At 37.2% G+C, this 21,105-nt stretch overlaps 1 protein-coding gene across 1 annotated transcript in view; it reads right to left on the bottom strand.

Moving 5' to 3' along the window:
• LOC112818725 (ATP-dependent zinc metalloprotease YME1L1) overlaps positions 1-19,868 on the bottom strand; it is a gene marked incomplete at its 5' end in the record, with an annotated part of 37,787 nt that extends 17,919 nt beyond the window's left edge. The window contains 7 exons of the mRNA XM_025865849.2: positions 231-313; positions 3,364-3,447; positions 3,855-4,005; positions 5,774-5,883; positions 11,285-11,383; positions 13,348-13,510; positions 19,737-19,868. Of these exons, the coding sequence (XP_025721634.1) occupies positions 231-313; positions 3,364-3,447; positions 3,855-4,005; positions 5,774-5,883; positions 11,285-11,383; positions 13,348-13,510; positions 19,737-19,868 (822 nt within the window). The remainder of the gene's footprint in view (positions 1-230; positions 314-3,363; positions 3,448-3,854; positions 4,006-5,773; positions 5,884-11,284; positions 11,384-13,347; positions 13,511-19,736) is intronic.
• Positions 19,869-21,105: the final 1,237 nt, after the last annotated feature.

Here is a 21,105-nt window from a genome sequence, read left to right as displayed (position 1 = left end):
AAATTCCTAGGGACGTAGAAGCCCTGTGTTAGACATCGGGATCAAAGACCAAACTGTAGAACCAAAGATGAACCTAATGCTCTTGTCACTTAGGGAATTACAAGAGTTTTAGTGCCTGGAACTGGAAGTAGAGACAAATATGTATTTATTTTCTATTTTACACCTTTAAAATCAAATACCGGCCTTACATAATTAGACAATAGAGAGTAGGGTAAATTTTTTTAACTTACTCCTTTAACATGTTCAAAGGTGACATTTTTCATCTGGACAGGATCTACTGCAGAATCAAGCCCCGTTGTTGTCCGGAAGCGGACTAAAGAAGAAAAAAAAAGAAATGTTTATATATTTCATAGATTCATAAAATTCCAACCACGTTATTATTCAGATATAAGAAAGTAGAGAAAAATACATTTAAGTATTACATACATAAATTCATAGTGAAGTAATAGAAACTACATCTTCTGGATTTCTAGACCATGTTCAAGGAATAAATGACTCACATTAAAATGACATCTTTATACCTTCCAATTAAAATGAAAAATTATTTCCCTCTTCTATAATATCTAACAAGAGAAATTTACACCAATCATTCTCAAACTCCACCGTGCCTAAAAATCACTTGAGAAATGTAGTAATGCAAGTTCCCAGGCCATGGTCCAGAACTTCTGGTTTTCATATTTAGGAAAAGGCCCAGGAGTTTGCAGTTTTGTTTTTTTTTTTTAAAGATTTTATTTTATTTCTTTATTTGACAGAGAGATTGAAAGTACAAGCAGGGGGAGTGGCAGGCAGAGAGAGGGAGAAACAGACTCCCTGCTGAGCAGGGAGCCTCATGCAGGGCTCGATCCTAGGACCCCGGGATCATGACCTGAGCTGAAGGCAGACGCTTAACCAACTGAGCCACCCAGGTGCCCCAGGAGTTTCCATTTTTAACAATTACCCTAAATTATCCTGATAAAACTGGTCAGGGATGCACACCATGAAATACATTGCCTTAAACCTAGCATAAGAACTGGCACTGCCTTTTTTTTTTTTTTAAAAAGGGTAAACCTTAAAAGGGATTATTTGACTTTTCATGTAGCCTCCTCCTCTAGCAACTGTTATTACTTGTCCTCAGATGATATATATCAGTAATGACATCATTAAGAAAGTGAAAGTTTGGAAGGAGAGTAAAATACTTAGAATGAACTACAGAGAACTATTACTAAGCTTTCTTAAAATCTCTCCCCTTTGGTTAAACTTCCCTACTGAAAAGATATTGAGTAAATAGAGCAATTTCTACTTTCCTCAGAAGACAAAAAATATTGTCTTTAAGACAGAAATTTAGATGCAAAAAGAATCAATAGGCAAAAATATAGAGTTTTGTTGAAAACATTTAGCGTATCAGAATACACAAGTTAAGGGGGCACCTGGGTGGCTCAGTCGTTAAGTGTCTGCTTTCGGCTAAGGTCATGATCCCAGGGTCCTGGGATCAAGCCCCGCATCAGGCTCCCTGCTCCGCGGGAAGCCTGCTTCTCCCTCTCCCACTCCCCCTGCTGTGTTCCCTCTCTCGCTGTGTCTCTGTCAAATAAATAAATAAAATCTTAAAAAAAAAAAAAGAATATACAAGTTAGGGGCGCCTGGGTAGCTCAGTTGTTAAGCGTCTGCCTTCGGCTCGCGTCATGATCCCAGGGTCCTGGGATTGAGACCCACATCGGGCTCCCTGCTTGGCGGGAAGCCTGCTTCTCCCTCTCCCACTCCCCCTGCTTGTGTTCCCTCTCTCCTCGTGTCTCTCTCTGTCAAATAAATAAATAAAATCTTAAAAAAAAATACAAGTTGGAAGAGCAAATGTAATACAGTAATTCTACAATGGATACTAATACTTTTAGCCCACTAAATCGTTTATTCAAGGATCTACACAGATGGGCTTAATAAATAATGCAAATTAAATTTGTAGCCAAACCACTTGAAACTTATCAGAAATTATAAGGTAATACACTTATTTTGATATGTATTTTGCTTAATGTAAGAAATTAAGAAACATAAAATAATTACCACAGCTAATCCCACCCTTCCAATATCATACAGTGTCCCTACACTGGTTCTGTTTTGAAAATAAGGAGACAAAAGATGACTCTAGCTATAAAAAGAATATTCTGGGGCACCTGGGTGGCTCAGTCAGTTAAGCGTCTGCCTTTGGCTCAGGTCAAGATCTCAGGGTCCTGGGATCAAGTCCCGAGATCGAGTCCCACATCGGGAGCCTGCTTCTCCCTACCTGCTGCTCCCCCTGCTTGTGCTCTCTCTGTCAAATAAATAAAATCTCTAAAAAAAAAATAAAATAAAAAATAGTATTCCTGGATGCTAAAATCTTATCTCAGATTTTATTCCACAAAAAACTTAAAATACTGGGGTTACATGCAAGTTCTGAGATAAAGTCCTGATTCAGATCAACTGATATTCTTTAATTGTATATCAGTTTTTTTCTCTCAAAGTAATCAATCATAAAGACCATAGAGAACCCAGGGTAAAAACTGAAGAGCTGAGAAAGCAACAGGAACCACCATTATTCATTTTAGACTGGCAAACTGAGAAAATATGAGACTCATTTAAGGCAATTTTTAATTCTATACTAAATTTGTATATATATATTTTTAAGATTTTATTTATTTATTTGAGAAGGGGAGAGAGAAAGCACACAAGTGGGAGGAGGGGCAAGGCAGAGGCAGAAGCAAACTCCCCACTGAGCAGGGATCCCAATGTAGGGCTCGAACCCAGCATCCTGGGATCACGACCTGAGCCGAAGACAGATGCTTAACTCACTGAACCACCCAGGCATCCCAAATTTTTATATATTTATATATTACACATAAATTTTCACAAATTTATTAGTGTGTCTTTGAAATAGGGGACTATTTCACTTTGTATTGCTATTATAAAATTCTGTATGTTTTTTAAATTTTATAATTGGACAGGTATAACTTTCTAAAAGTCTAGAAAACGAACCACTAATAGAAGCTAATCTAACATTTTTGCTATAACATAATCATTGGAACTTTATCAAAATATTAATTATTGTCTCAAAAATAAAACTTGAAACATGTACAGTGTCTGAAGGAACTTTCCCTGTAATCCACAAAGCAATGTAAATATAATGAGCCCTGAGAATGCAGATGGCATATAACCATAACAGATTAAAACTTTTCTACTTTAATGCAAAAAAGCAATGTCAAATTGACCCAATCTGTGAAGTGTTGACTTGGGAAAGAAAGGCCTAGACACCAGAACGGTAAATGCTTCCTCTCTCCTAAGTCTAAGGCAGACTAACTATGAAAAAAAAATTGAGTATTTAAAAGATTAAAAAAAAAAGTCAGATAAAAGAGCCTTTACCAGATAAAAATGGGTTTTTTAAGAGTCCATAAATGCCAAATAGCAGCAGAACGAAGAGAATCAGACGAGTTCGTCTCAGAGAATCTGGAGGAGAAAAAAAAAACAACCTTAAATCAAATGACAACAATGACAAATGACAGCTTGATGAAAAGTAAGCATTAGGTTATTGATGGTAATCATATTATATCACATGCAGTTTTGGAACCTGGCATTCCTTTGTATAATTGCCATGATTTCCTTTCAGCACCCTGTGACCAAAAACCTCATCAAGGCACTCATGCTTCTGTCCTTGATGTTGCTTCTCATTTGAGAAAAGGGAGAGTGCCAACAGATTTTCCATTTTGATACAGCTTAAGTTACAAATATAATGGAATATAACCAATGAAAAGGTGCATACTTGTTAGAAAAAATATTTGTAATCACTTAAAGGTAGGACTATGACTTCCTTTTAGATATTCTTCCCAAATATGGATGGTGTCGAATCAACTTACCATTGGTTTTTTGCGTTAGTGCTTGAGCTTTCAGAAAACCCTCTGCAAAACCAGTTTTAAATGCATCTTGGTGAGCTTCAGGTATATTTTTGGTTTTCATGAGTTTGTCCAAACTCTCAACATCTGATCCTCTGTCCCGCAAAAGGAACCCCTAAATACACAAACAATGCATCAGTAGTGACTATATAGATAACACTGCCCAATAATATAATGATCACTCACAAAAAAATTCATTCAAAAACTCTAGAATTTCTAATTTTTATTGTCTATCAGAAGAATTACACTAAGACTCAACAATAAATTACTTAATCAATGGCTAAGAAACTAACTTTGGACCTTACACTTGCATCAATCAATTAATATAAAGAAACTCTCTGTAAGAATACTATACTGAAAACAATAGGTCACCTGTGGACTTAGGGTTCTAATGGTTTGATGTTCACACTCCTTTATCTCTACTAGAGGAAAAACCTCATTAAGTTATTAAATGTTTACTGAGTAACTTATATACTTGGCCTTGTATAAATTCTGAAAATGTAAAGATAAATAACCAGTGATCTGAATGTTCTCAGTCTACTAGGGAGAGATACACAAATAACTAATTTTTTGAAATCATTTTGATATTACGTTAGAAGTTCTAGGTCTGGGGACGCCTGGGTGGCTCAGTTGGTTAAGCATCTGACTCTTGCTTTCGGCTCAGGTCATGATCTGAGTCATGGAATCAAGCCCAACATTGGGCTCTGAACTCAGCAAGGAGTCTGCTGAAGATTTTTTCCCCTTTCTTTCCCTCCCCCACCCTGCTCCTCTCCCGCTCGCATGCATTCTCTCTCTCAAATCAATCAATAAATAAAATCTTAAAAAAAAAAAAGAGGTTCTAGGTCTGGTGGTAAAATAAATGCTACCTCAGGAAGCCAGGAAAGGCATTACAGAGAAATAGGATGTCTAAACCAAAGGAAATGCACAGCATAAACAATTTGACACAGCCATTAAATAACAGGCTTTAGCACTCAGGAACTGCAAGCAATCTTTTATGACACGACTTTAAAATGCCAAGAGACAAGTAGAGTAGAGGTTCAGAAGGGGTGCCATATTAAAGATAACAGAAAAATGAGGCAGAGGCCAAATGGATACTACAGCAGGAATCTGACAATAAATCAGAGGAATATATTACATTAAAACATTTTAGACAGATGGTGGGTTGGTGGCAGTCTGGAAGCTGGACTGAAGGTAACAAAACTAAAGGCAAGGAGACTAAGGGGCGCCTGGGTGGCTCAGTAAGTTAAGCATCCAACTCGACTTCCACTCAGGTCATGATCTCAGGGTCGTGAGATCAAGCCTCATGTTGGGCTCCACGCTCAGTACAGAGTCTGCCTGAGATTCTCTCTCTCCCTCTCCCTGCCCCTCCCCCCAACATCCTTCCCTGTGCACTCTCCCTAATAAATTCTTTAAAAAAAATAAAGGCAAGGAGACTAAATGAATGTTTACTAGAGTCCTTTAGGCAAGAAATTGTTATACTCCATCTATGCAGTGGAACTGGGAATGAAAAGAGACAGTTCTAAGAAATATTTAAGAGGCTGGATCAATAGGACTTTAGTGATTAATGGATGTGATGATTAATGGATGTGACAGGAGAGAAAAGATGAACAAATCAAAGTTGATCAACAGGTTTCTAGCTTGGGCGGATGCTATTCTAGAGAACACACAGGTAGATGTGTAGGATAAAAACAAAAGGAGATGTCTAACAGGCCAAAGGAGAGACATGACTGGGGCACTCAGAAGAGTTGTAGGTGTAATGATTACACAGGTAATTAATCATTTAGAAAATCAACTCACCAATAAAAGAAACCAGATATTGAATGTTCTCATTTTAATAATTTGAAAATTACTGCTTTTTCAAACAACAAAATATGTCTAATTACCTTTACAAATGATGGTGTTATATGCTGCGTCTCTGTCAATCTTTCAGAGGTGGACTGTAAACGTCGAGTTCTTGATTTCAAAGTTTTAAAACCCCGAGACTGTATGAAAACTGAATGGAACAGTATCATATTTACTTTTTGTTGTACATTTTTATAAGAAAAATGACTAGGATTCAAAACTGACACCAAGCCCATACATCCTAAGTTTATTATCTTATTTTTTAACACAGTCCTTTGCCTGACATTTCACTACCCTGGTAATTAAGGTCATTAAAATGGATTGAATCTATAAAATAGCTGTATAGTCTCTTGGTAATTTTAAAATGTGAAAAAAAAAAAACAAACCCAGTGATGAGTATCAGATAAAAGTGTCTAATTCCTCAAATCCCAATCCCACTTCCCCAGAAGTGACCACTGTTAGCAATTTCATGACTGGGATGCGTGGGTGGCTCAGTCAGTTAAGTGTCCAACCCTTGATTTCAGCTCAAGTCTTGTTTTCAGGGTTGTGAGTGCAAGCCCGCAATGGGCTCCACACTGGGCATGGAGCCTACTTAAAAAAATGTTTTTAAATGAAAGAATAAAAGTTTTGAAGAATGCCTGGGTGGCTCAGTCAGTTAAACGTCTGCCTTTGGTTCAGGTCATGATCCTAGGGTCCTGGGATCAAGTCCCATACCAGGCTCCCTGCTAGCAGGGAGTCTGCTTCTCCCTCTGCCTGCAGCTTCCCGTTTGTACCCTCTCTGTCTCTGACAAATAAATAAAATCTTAAAAAAAAAAAAAGCTTTAAAGAATAAAAGCTAAGGGATGCCTGGATAGCTCAGTTAAGCGTCTGCCTTCGGCTCAGGTCATGATCCCAGGGTCTTGGGATCGAGTCCTGCATCGGGCTCCTTGTTCAGTGGGGAGCCTGCTTCTCCCTCTGCCTGCCATTCCCCCTGCTTGTACTCTCTCTCTCTCTGACAAATAAATAAATAAAATCTTGAAAAAAAATAAAAATAAAGAATAAAAGCTTTGAAAAACAATTCCGTGACTATACTTCTATGTATTTAAACACATGCTCTTTCTATAAAAATAGTATATAATTTTTTGCAATTATCTTCTTGCACTTAACAAGAAATATATCATGGATATTTCAGAACAGGTCAGACAGTACATTCAATTTAATGGCTGTTAATATTTTTCCAATTTATCAGTGTATGGCAATTTGAATATTCAACCACTTTTCTACTATGGACATTAGTTGTTTCCTGTTTTCTTATCGCTAAAAATCGTTCAATTAAAATTCTTTCAGCATGTGTAGACTAATCTTAAAAGTGAAACCATGAGGTTTGAATTCTTTAACACTAAGAAACTGCCCTCTAAAAGGCTGTTATTGATTTATACACCCACCGATGAATAGGACTATCCTTTACTCCACATCCTTTGCAACACAGATTAATATAATTTTTATTTATTTTTTAATTTTTTATGGATTTTATTTATTTGTCAGAGAGAGCACAAGCAGCGGGAGCAACAGGCAGAGGGAGACGCAGGCTCCCCGTTGAACAGGGAGTGCGATGTGGGACTCGATCCCAGAACCCTGGGATCATGACTTGAGCTGAAGGCAGCTGCTTAACTGACTGAGCCACCCAGGCGTCCCTATAAACTTTTTAATTTGTACAGATCTGATAGGCAAAAAGCAGTGTCTTGTTTTAATTTGCATTTCAGATTAGAAATGAGGGAAAATTTTGAAAAACTTTTACTTTCCTTGAATATTTTCTTTAGTAAATTGTTAATCTCTCATAACCTTTCCCATTTTCATGAATAAAAGGATGCATGCTATGTATACTAACTTTTAATGTCTTTGTATGCAGCAATTTATAAAGTTAATATAGTTTTATCTTTTAATCTTTAGCATTTTCTGCATTGTGTTTTGATTAGAGAGTCTCACCCCCAAACTGTGATTTTAAGAGTCTACTGGGGCACCTGGGTGGCTGTCAGTCAAGTGTCCAACTCTTGGTTTCGGCTCAGGTTCTAGTCTCGGGGTCATGGGATTGAGCCCTGCATCAAGCTCCACATTGGGCACGTCAGACTCCACACTGGGCATGGAATCAGCTTGGGATTCTATCTCTCCCTTTCCCTCTGCCTCTCCTCTCCAAATAAGTAAATCTTAAAAAAAAAAAAAAAAAAAGGAGTCTACTGACTTTCAACTTTGTTCAGATCTTTACCTATTTGCAACTTTTTTAAGATTAAAAAAAGAATCTGATTCTCGTTAGGCCCAAGTTTATTTTTTTATTTTATTTTTTTATTTTTAAGTAATCTCTATACCTGACTTGGGGCTTGAACTCACAACCCCAGATCAAGAATTGGATGTTCTACTGACTAAGCCTGCCAGGTGCCCCATTTTACGCCCAAGTTTAAAATCAACTTCTTGGTTTTCATAGCAAGTGTTTAGGGTTTTGAACAGGGTTGCAGGGAATTAATAAATCTGGACGTAAATTAAAACTGTTATAGTACCGAGTCCTTTTAAAGAGGATTATGGCATTCTCTCATTTTATTTCACTCAGCTCTTGTATTTCCTTCAGTGAAGTTTCACAGGCATATGTGTGTGTGTGTGTTTCTTGTCAGGATAAAAGATTAAATGGGTTTGCAAGAAACTATAAATATAATCTGTTGCTAGAATATAAGAAAGATACTGATTTTTATGCATTTATCTTATATGATACCAGAGTGGCCTTACAGTTGATTTTCTTAAGTTTTCTGGTAAGCAAACATATTACCTGGTAAGCAAAAACAATTATAATTTTGCCCCTTCCATAAACTTCTATAACTCCTTTTTTTAAAAGATTTTATTTTACACAGAGAGAGCACAAGCAGAGGGAGCGGGAGAAGCAGGCTCCCGCTGAACAGGGAGTCTGATGCAGGACTCGATCCAGGACCCTGGGATCGTGACCTGAGCCAAACGCAGACACCTAACCAACTGAACCACCAAGGCGCCCTCTATAACTCCTTTTAAAGCACACTGTTTAAAACTTCCAAATTATCAACAAAAACAGGCTATACATATCTTATTTCCCATATTAATAAGATCTAACAGATTTCCTTAATAAATTTTAAAACTTCCTAGTTTTCTACAACTTTGTAGGAAATGTGACAATTAAAATCTATCACATGCCTTTTTCATACACTTGAAATAATACTGTTCTTTTCTAATCTATTAACATAAATTAACATATTTCCTAATATTAAATCACTCATATTCCTTAATCATTTTTTTATTTTTTTATATATTTTTTAAAGATTTTATTTATTTGAGAGAGAGAATGAGAGAGAGAAAGCACATGAGGGGGGGGAGGATCAGAGGGAGAAGAAGACTCCCTGCTGAGCAGGGAGCCCGATGCGGGACTCGATCCAGGGACTCCAGGATCATGACCTGAGCTGAAGGCAGTCGCTTAACCAACTGAGCCACCCAGGCACCCTCCTTAATCATATTTTTAAGCACATTTCTGTACTTCCTTTTTCAGATTTTATTTAGGGTTTCTGTATTTATATTATTACGTGAAATTGCGATCTATTATATTTTTTATGCTAATATTTTAGTATCAGTAATCTCGTGGAATAAACAGGAAAGCCTATTCTACCTCTTTATTTTGGTCCTGGAAAACAGAACACATAAACCATAAAACCATCTGAGCCTAAGTGCCTCTGGGGCAACAGGGTTATATTTGAAAAATATTATCTTTCAAATTTTATAGTTATCGTCTTATCTCTCTTCTTGAGTAAATTTGTTAATTTATAACTTAGATAACTATTTCAACATATTTTTATTTATACATACTCTTAAAAGTTTTAAATCTTCATTATCTGTGGCTGTTATCACTTTTCACTTCTAACATTTTTTCAATGTTTTTAATCAGACAGTTCTATTTTCTTGTTTTCTCAAATTAAATCTGTTCATTTAAGTATAACTCTCTTTCTTGGTGTTGTATTCATTTAATGTTTTATACATATTAATTTCTCACTTTCATTTAAAGAATTCTCAAAATGAATGTTTAATCATTTTCTTTTCTTTCTTATTTCCTAATAAATTAATACAATGCCCTCAAAGCATCAGTTGGCCCTCAACTCAAAGATTTTGATGTTGATTTTCACTGTGGTTCATTACTAATTGTCTGTAATTTCAGTTTCTCTTTCCCTCAGCCACAAGACACTCAGAAAAGTATCTTTAAATTTCCATAGAGTTAGGAATTTTTTAAGCTACCTTTTCTGTTATTTGACTTCAATATTATATGATCAGAGAACCTGATCCCTGGGTTATAACTTTCTGAAAATTAAGATATTCCTTATACCCTAATACATGCTCAGTTTTTATAAGTCTTCCATGAAGACTTCCATTTGTAAATATATCATCCTTCTTGAAGAATTCTTCTGTCTTCTGCATTAACCATTTTTTTTCAGGGCATTACTGGTCTCTGTGCCCTACTTGGCACCTCTCTTTCACGTTACAAGTTTTCCTCAACATGTGAAGATTCTTGCTGATCCAGTTGTAATTGTAAAGAGAATACAGTAATCAGTACTGACTGTAGACAGGTTTCCTCAAAACTACCAAGGTGGTAAATACATTTATACTACAAAGCATGGACTTATAATGAGTGAGCAGGGTACATTTAGTGTATGATTCAAATCCATTATTTTTCTCCTTGGCCTCAATGCTCATACACAGTCTTCAGAGACAGACTTCTCCACACACACACACACAGACACACACACACATTTATTACCAATGTGTCTTTTGCCAATTGTAGCATAAAAGTTATAAGCCCTATCTACTCTGGGACTGGCCCACTTCTGGCAATCTTTCAGTTCAACTGTTCATGAACCATCCCAGAGCCCACTATTATTGACTTGGAAATGGGGTTTTTTCCTAACTTCTACTGGAAATAAAAGCACACACCTCTTTCATGTCACTCCACTCTAAGTTCCACGAAGGTGGGTAACGTATGTCTTTCTCATTTATAATTATCACTGTTACCTAACAGCTATGAGTAGTGTCTGGTATTAAATAAATATAAATGTATGCATATTTGATTTTGCTATCAATGTGATATCATCTATTTCTTAACCTTATGGAAAGTCCTCAAAATTTCTGGTCCACTGATGAAACCCCTCTGCTGCTGCCCTGACTTTTTCTGCATTTAAAATTGTTTTCTGTCCCTACAGTTGATTGGAACAATTTTGAAAATGAAATTTTAAAGATATAGGGAAGTAAACAAATGTGCTTAATTATGTTGAAGGTGTAGATAAGTTCCCTGAAGTTTGATTTACTGTGGCACTTAACACTCACATTCAAAATTCAGCTACTATATATTTTCCACATTAAACAATAAACATACCCAAACTAACTGACTCCAAATACTCTATCAGTTCTACCATGAGCTACAAATGACTGTTTATAACATTAATATGATTAAGAAAGATAAATCAGAATCTGTTAAATAAATCATTTTTTTCAAAATAAATACAGTTGTTGTTTCATACCTGGCCAGCACTGAAGATCTGAACAAATACTTTTAAGAGTTCTTGAATGTTGTCTGTACAAGCAAGAGGAACGTAAAGTACTAAACATATCTAAGTAACCTGGAGGAAAATTGAAAAAAGTGAGTTTTTTATTTACCAAGCTACAAAAAAGTCATAAAACATAATAATTTTACCAAATATTATAAAAACAAAAGTATGAGTTTAGCCTTTTATTTGTTCATGTGGCTCTGCTTTTAGAAATTTTTAAAAACACTGTAAATCTAATATAGTTCTTCATCTCTTTACTATCAGTTATCCATTATATTATCTTTTTCATCTGATATATGACAATAGCTGCCAATGAAATTAAATTCAAACCAAAAGGTAAAAGATACATATATTTACCTAAAGTAACTTTTTGTTAAGAGTAAGAAGAGATAAAGAACTGCTACCTCCAAGGGACAATTTCAAAAACTCAAACAAATAATGTGATTAAACACTGTAAACCAGAAGCACAGTTATCTTTCTCTCTCAAAGCTTCCAGTCACTGGGTTGGAAAACAGTTCCTTTCATAGCTGGAAGCCATCAACTTTGGTGATCCTTTGAATTCCCATTGATGGGCCCCATGCTACTTTACATCCATGATCCTCGGGAAAAAATAAACAGGAGCAACAGAAACTGGTTCCCAACATCCCAGTCAGAATTCAGGGATTTTCCTAGGAATCAACAAACCCCTTCCTAATACCTCTGCCTGCTTAAGCCAAGAAAAGAGGTATCAAGGAACCTTAAAAGGAAATGTAAATATGCAGACCAGAAGAGCAATACTACTACTACTACACAACAATGATACTAACAAATATTTTACTCTACTGAACACTTACTATGAGCCAAGTAACATAGTATGGGCTAAGTAAACTATTTAGATTATTTCATTTGATCCTGCAAAGTGAGATAAGGAGTTTTTCCTCATGCTTCATATGAGAAAACAGCAGTTTACTCGAGGAATAAAGTAAATGCCACAGCCACTCAGTGGCAGGATTGAGTCTGATCCTCGTCTGCTCCTCACCCTTAAAAACTGAGCCTCAGGATTTCTCTCAGGAAGGAGGTAATATAACATAAAAAATAATAGAAGCAGATTTTTAATCCAAGCCCCCAAGCTCAAAAACTTCATTTTTCTCACTCTTGAATTCTTTACTTATCCTACAACCCATTTTTGAAATAAAGGCAATAGAATGATTAGTAAACGAATTAAGTTTGTACAAAGTATGGCTTTAATCAAACCTTTATCACAAAACTAATTCAACTTGCACTTTTGTTCCTGGGCTGTTATAGCTTGTACTGATTTTTAAAATCTGTTCTTCCATCAATAAAAAAACAAGTATTTTGATAAGTTCTAACATTCATTGTTTAAGTATCATCCAAAAAGAAATTCATGAAGCTGAAACCCCTTCTACAAACTACCCACTTATTGTTAACACCTGATTGTTACAAGACTTAAATAAGAAAATATAGACATTCTTTAAGAAAAAAAAGGACTATGACTATTTCTTCAATGTATTTTCAGAAACTAGTAGGGTTCTTGGATCTAATGTTTGTAACGTAAAATTAAAACAATACTCCGCTATTCCACAATCTGTGTAGTATGCTACGGTAGATCCTGGGACAAATAAAAAACCCAAGTGGAAAAACTAGTAACTTAGGAAGATTAAATTTCATTTGGTAAAGTCTAAATACAGTCTATACTTTAAATGTATTGTAGCAATGTTAATTTCTTACTTTTGACAAACACACCATATTTAAGCAGGCAGTTAACATTAGAGGAAGCCAGGTGAAGGAAAAATGGGAACTCAGTACTATCTTTGCAACTTTTCTGTAAATCTGAAATTATTCCAATATGAAAAGTTATCAAGGAAAGGAAAGGAAAAGAAAGGAAAGGAAAGGAGAAAGGAAAGAAGAAAGGAAAAGAATGGAACGGAACTCAGGAAAGAACCTGACACACAGTAAATGTTAATAAATGCTATCTGTTAAATTATTAGTAACTATGACAGCTTACTTAAATTGTAACAAAAAACACACCAACCTACCATATTTATTTTCAAAGAAGGACTGTGCAGAGACATGAGATGTATGCCAATGGGAAGAAATGCTCTTGCCTTTACAAAATCCAGGAAGTAAACTGTCTACCAGTTGATCAATCTGTCCAATTTTTAATTCAGATAATCCAAGGTCTCTTAAATTAAGTACAGGCTGTAAAAGATTGAGTCAACAAAGTTAGCATTATTATCAAGATATTTAACTTAAAGAGTTCCTGTTAGTTGAAAAATTATGGATTAAAAAAAACTAACAAAGGTATTAATCTTCTTTTCTAATATTTAAAAACTAAATTGGAAAAAAATAAATAAACTGGTGCAGATATTTTTTTTTAAGATTTTATTTATTTATTTGTCAGAGAAGAGAGAGAGAGCACAAGCAGGGGGAGCGGCAGGCAAAGGGAGAAGCAGGCTCCCCGCTGAGCAAGAAGCCAGAAGTGGGACTCCATCCCAGGATCCTGGGATCATGACCTGAGCCAAAGGCAAACACTTAACCCACTGAGCCACCCAGGTGTCCCTGGTGCAAATATTTTTATAGTTCTAGTTTTATGGAGGTCAGTCATGTGGGGTTTGACAAAGATTAAAAATATTTTCCAAATAGTGTCTCTAAGTTATGGACATTTAAAGCTTCCTTCAGTTTCTAATGTCCATAAACAAAAGCCCATTTGAGTAAAAAAAAAAAAAAAAAAAAAAGGACAGAGGACATCTCACTCCTCTGGTCTCAGTGCTGAGATCCTTTTTTGTACTGAGAGGTTCTATATTACCCACATCTAACTTCTAATAAGGAGGAAAATTGAACAAAGTAAAAAATATGTGAAAACCAGGCAAGCAAATACACTCACATTAAAACAGTTCTAAACTAACTACAAATAGGATAGAAGCTGAGTTATTTTCTTGTCCATAGGAGCTGTCAGGAAGACATGAAAGACAAATAAAAATAAGCCCCAGACAGCTAAAAGTTCAAGGAAGGGTAGTAAAAATAAACAGAACAAGTAAAGTATCAGCTTCTGAAGACTGAAGTGAAGTTAGATCCATAAAATTTCACGCACAAAAAAATGAAGTTAGATCCATGGATTATATAGCTTTGGATTGATGTCCAGGGGTTTCTCACTTACTAGCTCTTTGACAAATCATTCATATTCTCAGAATCAATTTCCTCATTAGTAAAATGCCTACGAAACATGCCCTGCTACTTCACAACAAGATGGTATGGATCAATGGAAAAGATCATGCCAAGCTCATCTGACATCCTAACACAAAGACAAGGATAGTTAAAGGCATGATGAAATAAAATATTTAAAAGTGCTCTTTATTAAAAACTACACAATGTAAAGCATATTATTAAAATGAAACCAGCAGGACTAGAATACTCAAAAGCTACTTTTCAAAAGTTTTTTTTTTTTTTTTTAAGATTTTGACAGAGAGAGACACAGAGAGAGAGAGGAGACACAGAGAGAGAGAGAGGGAACACAAGCAGGGGGAGTGGGAGAGGGAGAAGCAGGCTTCCGCTGAGCAGGGAGCCCAATGTGGGGCTCGATCCCAGGACCCTGGGACCATGACCTGAGCCGAAGGCAGATGCTTAATGACTGAGCCACCCAGGCGCCCTCAAAAGCTATCTTTTATTATTTTTTTGAGTAGGCTCCACGCCCAGCATGGAGTCCAACATGGAGCCCAATGCAGGGCTTGAACTCGTGACCCTAAGATCAAGACCTGATTCAGCTCTGATCAAGAGTCAGACACTTAACCGAAGGGGCCGCCCAGGCGCCCCTCAAGAGCTATCTTTTAAAATGGGAAGCCAAAACGTCTATTTACAATACAAAGACTTCAAAAGGGAAATGCAGATTAACTTAAAATTATTTCCCTTTCTTATTGGCTGTCAGGTCCTTGGAATGTAAAGAGAAATAAGGTACATGTAAGCACAGTAATTATCATACAACATAGTAACTGCTATTACAAAGATATTTAAAACAAAAGTGGTGGGGTGCCTGGGTGGCTCAGTCGTTGGGCGTCTGCCTTTGGCTCAGGTCAACCCAGGGTCCTGGGATCGAACCCCGCATTGGGCTCCCTGCTCCGCGGGAAGCCTGCCTTTCCCTCTCCCTCTCCTGCTCCCCCTGCCTGTGTTCCCCCTCTCGCTGTCTCTCTTTGTCAGATAAATAAAATCTTAAAAACAAAAACAAAAAAACAAAAGTGGTAAGAGAACAGAACAACTAATTTCCTAAGTCAGATACAGCTTCACTGAGGTAATACCTACTTTGCAAAATGATGGGAAGCCTTGGGATAAGGGACAAACAAAATATCATCAAAGCACCTGGAATGTTTCAGATGTCCAAAGATGGAAGAATGAACTAGATGGGCAATGGTCAAATTGTAAAGAGGCTTGGGCGCCTGGGTGGCTCAGTTGGTTAAGCGACTGCCTTCGGCTCAGGTCATGATCCTGGAGTCCCGGGATCGAGTCCCACATCGGGCTTGCTGCTCAGCAGGGAGTCTGCTTCTCCCTCTGACCCTCTTCCCTCTCGTGCTCTCTATCTCTCATTCTCTCTCTCAAATAAATAAATAAAAAATCTTAAAAAAAAATTGTAAAGAGGCTTGTCTGAATTTAATTCTATAGCTAATATGATTAGTTTTGTTTTATTGCCAGAAAATAGAAGATAAAGATAATAAACTGGATAAAAAATGGCTGATGGAACAAGAGAAAATTGGTATCAGCCTGAACCAAGCCCTACCTAAAAATAACAAATTACAGACAATAGACATATGAAAAAACCAATAGAGGATTGACAGGAAGAAGGGTTCTGAATCTAGTTAATCAATTTATTGTCTCCTAGCTCCTTTCTTTGCCAGCTGGGACAATGTTAAGCTTTGTCAGTAAAGAGCCCTGGAGACTCTGTAAGAGCAAAGTGTTTTTGTTCCTGGCTCTGGTGTGCTCATTCAGCAGGCTCCTATCTGGAGCACCCATGGTTTCTCTAGCATCTGGCTGCCACTTGTGTAGCTTCTCCAAAACTTGGCCCCTACAGTCAACAGCGGCTAGCACTAGCAGCTTTTCAGTAAGAGACATTCCCAGGAACAGCTTTCCCTGCTACCAGGGATGGCAGATTTCCAGCAAGTGCAGCAAGCGTGACACCGGTGACTTAGCCACTCGGGGAGCCAAGGCCATGCCCTCTTCCAATAAGGTCAGGACCTCAGCCCGCGGGTGAAGAACTCTTCCTGCCATGCTCCATCTCGGTTCTAAGAGCATAAGCTACTCCTTAAATCTTCTAGTACTGTGTATTTCATTTATTTTTTTTCAAGATTTTATTTATTTATTTGAGAGAGAGAATGAGAGATAGAGAGCACGAGAGGGAAAAGGGTCAGAGGGAGAAGCAGACTCCCTGCCGAGCAGGGAGCCCGATGTGGGACTCGATCCCAGGACTCCAGGATCATGACCTGAGCCGAAGGCAGTTGCTTAACCAACTGAGCCACCCAGGCGCCCAGTACTGTGTATTTTAGAGTTTACTTATTACTAGCCAATCCCCAGTTATTCCAATTCCCTAAACAAGTAGGGTTTTAAAAATATTAAACTAAAAAATTACACTAATTTTTAGCATTAAACTTTCACTGTTCAAATAATTATGTGGTTTCTCTCTCCTGGTTGGAGCCAGACTGATAAAGAGGGGCTAAATCCACTGTAAGTTCAAATAACTGGAAATGTGAGAATAGCCAAGTTTGGACATCTTAATTTTGAGGTCCCTGAAATTCTCTCCAGAGGGGTATTTTAACAAGACACTAAATAAATGACTTCAAAGATTTAAAGTGAATTTAGGGTTGGAGATATATTTGGGAGTTATCAGCATATATATACCCACACATATGTATGTGTGAAAATGGGTAACATGACTTGGGAGAATGTACGTAACAAAAATTAGATCAAGGATAAATGCACAGCACACCAAATATTTAAGGGGCTGGCAACAAAAAAAACAAGCCAGCAAAACAGAAAGAGAAAAACCATCATCAATGTAACATCACTCAATACATGGGAGTATTTTGAAAATAGTGAATGTTCAGCAAGACCAGATGCTAAGGAAATGTTTAAAAAGATGTGGCTTTTTAAAAAGGCCTGAATTTATTTTTTTTAAAGATTTTATTTATTTATTTGAGAGAGAGAATGAGATAGAGAGAGAGAGAGCATGAGAGCGGGGAGGGTCAGAGGGAGAAGCAGACTCCCCGCTGAGCAGGGAGCCTGATGCCGGACTGGATCCCGGGACTCCAGGATCATGACCTGAGCCGAAGGCAGTCGCTTAACCAACTGAGCCACCCAGGCGCCCTAAAAAGGCCTGAATTTAGCATGAAGGAATCAACAACTTTAGCAAAATAAAGTCTGTAAAATGGTACAAAGTAATAGCCAAACTATGTACTTAAGCAAGTACAGTTACAAGTTCAGACTACTATTTCAAGAAGTCTGAAAACAAAAGGAAAATGAGTCAGTAGCTTTTGAAGGAAGTTGAAGGGAAGGTTTTTAAAATTACATTGTGGAGTCGATGTTTGGATAAGTAAGACTTGAAAGCAAAGCCACCACACAGCAAAGGAGGTGAGAGTAGAGATGAGGTAGGATACTTAAGGAGAGGGGCGCCTGGGTGGCTCAGTTGGTTAAGCATCTGCCTTTGGATTGGGTCATGATCCCAGGCTTCTGGAATCAAGCCCCACATCGGGCTCCCTGCTCAGCAGGAAGTCTGCTTCTCCCTCTCCCCTACTTGTGCTCTCTCACTTGCCCTGCTCTCTCTCTAATAAATAAATAAAATCTTAAAAAAAAAAAAAAAAAAGATGCTTGAGGTGCCTGGGTGGCTCAGTCATTAAGTGTCTGCCTTCGGCTCAGGTCGTGATCCCAGGGTCCTGGGATTGAGCCCTGCATCGGGCTCCCAGCTCAGTGGGGAGTCTGCTTCTCCCTTCCCCTGCTCGTGTGCTCTCTCTCTCTCAAAAATAAATGAAATCTTTAAAAAATATATATATAGAAAATGTATGGCATAACAAGTCCATAAAAACTATTAAATGAACAAAGCAGAATTTAAATCAGTATATACAGAATAATCCAATTATAAAATTAAAAAGTACAGGAACGCCAGAGTGGCTCAGTTGGTTAAGCGTCCCAACTCTTGATCTTGGCTCTGGTCTTGATCTCATGGGCTCCATGTTGGGCCCATATGAAGTCTACATAAAAAAAAAGTGTAAGAGAAAAAGAGACTTGACACGTAAATACAAAATGTTAATAGCATTATCTCTGGGGAGCAGGATCACAGGAGACTTTTATTTCTTCCACCTATATAGTATTTTCCAAGATTTCTAAAAGGAACACAATATTGCTATATGTAGCAATTTTGATACATGTATTTTCATCAGTCAGGCTCTCTTGGACTATAATTTGGGACAGGGTTATCACCACAGGAGAAAGACAATGGACTGCCTATAGAAAGAAGCAATAGGAATTGGGTAAATGTTACAAAAGGAAAGTTTAAAGACGTTGAAGAACAAACTTTTCATCTAACTAAAATTTTATCCCAAGGCTGACTCCAACCCTTCTAAGAAGTGAATAGTTTTTCAACTCCTCCTCTACTATTCTTTGCCATAGCCCCTGATACCAGGACTAAGAACATAAGTTACTTATGGATTAAAGAGGTTTTTAGGAAATTTAACTAGCAATGATAATGTTTTCTATGAAAAATGTATTCTGAGCTACATGCAGCTATCTTACTAATAAACCCTGTAAACACAAAGGTTCCTAGGCTGTGAATTCCCTGTATCCTAGGAAACACTGATTTTATAATCCTCTGAATACTGAAAATAGTTTCATAGTGTATGTATTTCACCTTCAGGTACCTATATTCTAACTGCTCAGTTACACTGAACACGCCCATAAGGCAGCAGATGGTAACTTCTTACTAATCCACCTTCCTTGAGACTTGGGAGGTAATTATGGTTAGTTAATTGTGGGTTCACTGCTACTGCTGGAGCAATACAAAATATCTAAATGGTATCACACAACTAGTAATCTAGGAAGTGAATACCAAATACACTTCCACATGAATTTTTTTTTTTTAAGGTAGGGTCCATGCCCAACATAGGGCTCAAACTCATGACCCTGAGGATTAAGAGTCGCCTCCTCTACCAACTGAGCCAGCCAGGCACCACTGCCAAATGAAATTTTTAATAAATGTTAAAGAATAAAACAAACTAACTTTTCTATATGTACAAAAAGTCAGAATTAGACATCTTTAATCATAAAGGAGATAAGCTGAAGACAGAAACGACCTTGTCACAAATGCCTAACCATAGAAAGACATTTCAGACATGCTTCCAACATACTAAATCAAAAACACTGTTTCTCACACAGTCAGGGTAAAAACTATTACCTCATTGCCAGTAGCCTCATGGTCAGGAACTACATCTCGATGGTGGTTTTGTGAAGCTGACACACTGACAGAAATAGATGTGTTTTTTGGTGAATGGAAGGCATTGATGAGGTGACTCAGAGGAACTGTAACCTAAAAGATAAAAGCTGAAATTCAGTAGTGTGCTTTCTAAATTAAAACAGAAAAAATCTTTTTATTGTCAGGATCTGGGACTTGTAAAATGTAAAACATACACTGTATACCAGGACTATATATTAAAAAATGAAAATACTCAGATGTATTGCTAACAGGAAAAAACAGGTAAAATCTTCCAGGACAGTATTCTGGCTATATGAATCAAAAGTATTAAAAATATATATTTTATTTCCCATTAATCTAATTTCTAGTAGTTTATTCTAAGGAAACAATCCGAAAAGTGCTTGTATATGCATAGATGACAATTTTCATTAAAACATTTAAAAAGCACTGGAAGAGCAGAAATGCTCACCATTAAAAGAGTGGGCTAAGTAAATGATACCACCACAAAATGAAGTATTTCAGACTTAAAAAAAAAAAAAAGCTAGCATATATCCAGAATTTTATTCTTCTCAACTTCCTCACCACCATCCTGTTCTCATCCTATTCTAAGTCACCATTATCTATATGCAGATTTTCACAATAGCCCTCCTAACTACTCTCCCTGAACCTGCTCTATTAAAAACAAAGTCAGGGACGCCCGGATGGCTCAGTCCTTAAGCGTCTGCCTTGGGCTCAGGTCATGATCCCAGAGTCCTGGGATCAAGCCCACATCAGGCTCCCTGCTCAGCGGGAGGCCTGCTTCTAACCCTCTCCCACTTCCCCTGCTTGTGTTCCCTCTCTCACTGTCTCTGTCAAATAAATAAATCTTTAAAAAAAAAAAGAAAAAGTCAGATCTCATCGCTCCTCTGCTCAAAACCCTCCCAATGGCTTCTCTTCCCACTCACAATAAAAGCAGAAGTCCTGAGCACTATGACACAGAAAGCCCTCTATGGTTACTACCTCTCCAAATTTATCCACCACTATGTTCTCCTTCATTCTCTTTCCTCCTGCCATATTGGCCTCCTTGCTGTTCCTGGAACACACCTAGCAAGCCCTCGCCTCAAGGACTTTGCATTGTTTTATTCCCTTTTGTATAGCTTGCTCTCCGACTTCCTTCAGTTCTTAACTCAAATGTCATCTTTTGAGTCTTTTCCCTAGCCAACCTATTTAAAATTTCAACAACCCTCCCCTAAAAAATATTCCTTATCCCTTTTCACTACTCCATTTTCTCTTCTTGACACTTTCAGTATCTAACACACTTTATACATAATCTACTTGTTTATCTATACGTTATTTCTCGTTTCTCTCTCTC

Source organism: Callorhinus ursinus, unplaced genomic scaffold (assembly GCF_003265705.2).
Source record: "Callorhinus ursinus isolate GAN/ISIS: 27379988/994484 unplaced genomic scaffold, GSC_fseal_2.0 scaffold202, whole genome shotgun sequence".
In the NCBI taxonomy this organism is placed as follows: Eukaryota; Metazoa; Chordata; class Mammalia; order Carnivora; family Otariidae; genus Callorhinus; species Callorhinus ursinus.
The sequence above is the reverse complement of the archived record's forward strand: the minus strand, read 5'-3'. Positions and strand labels throughout refer to the sequence as shown.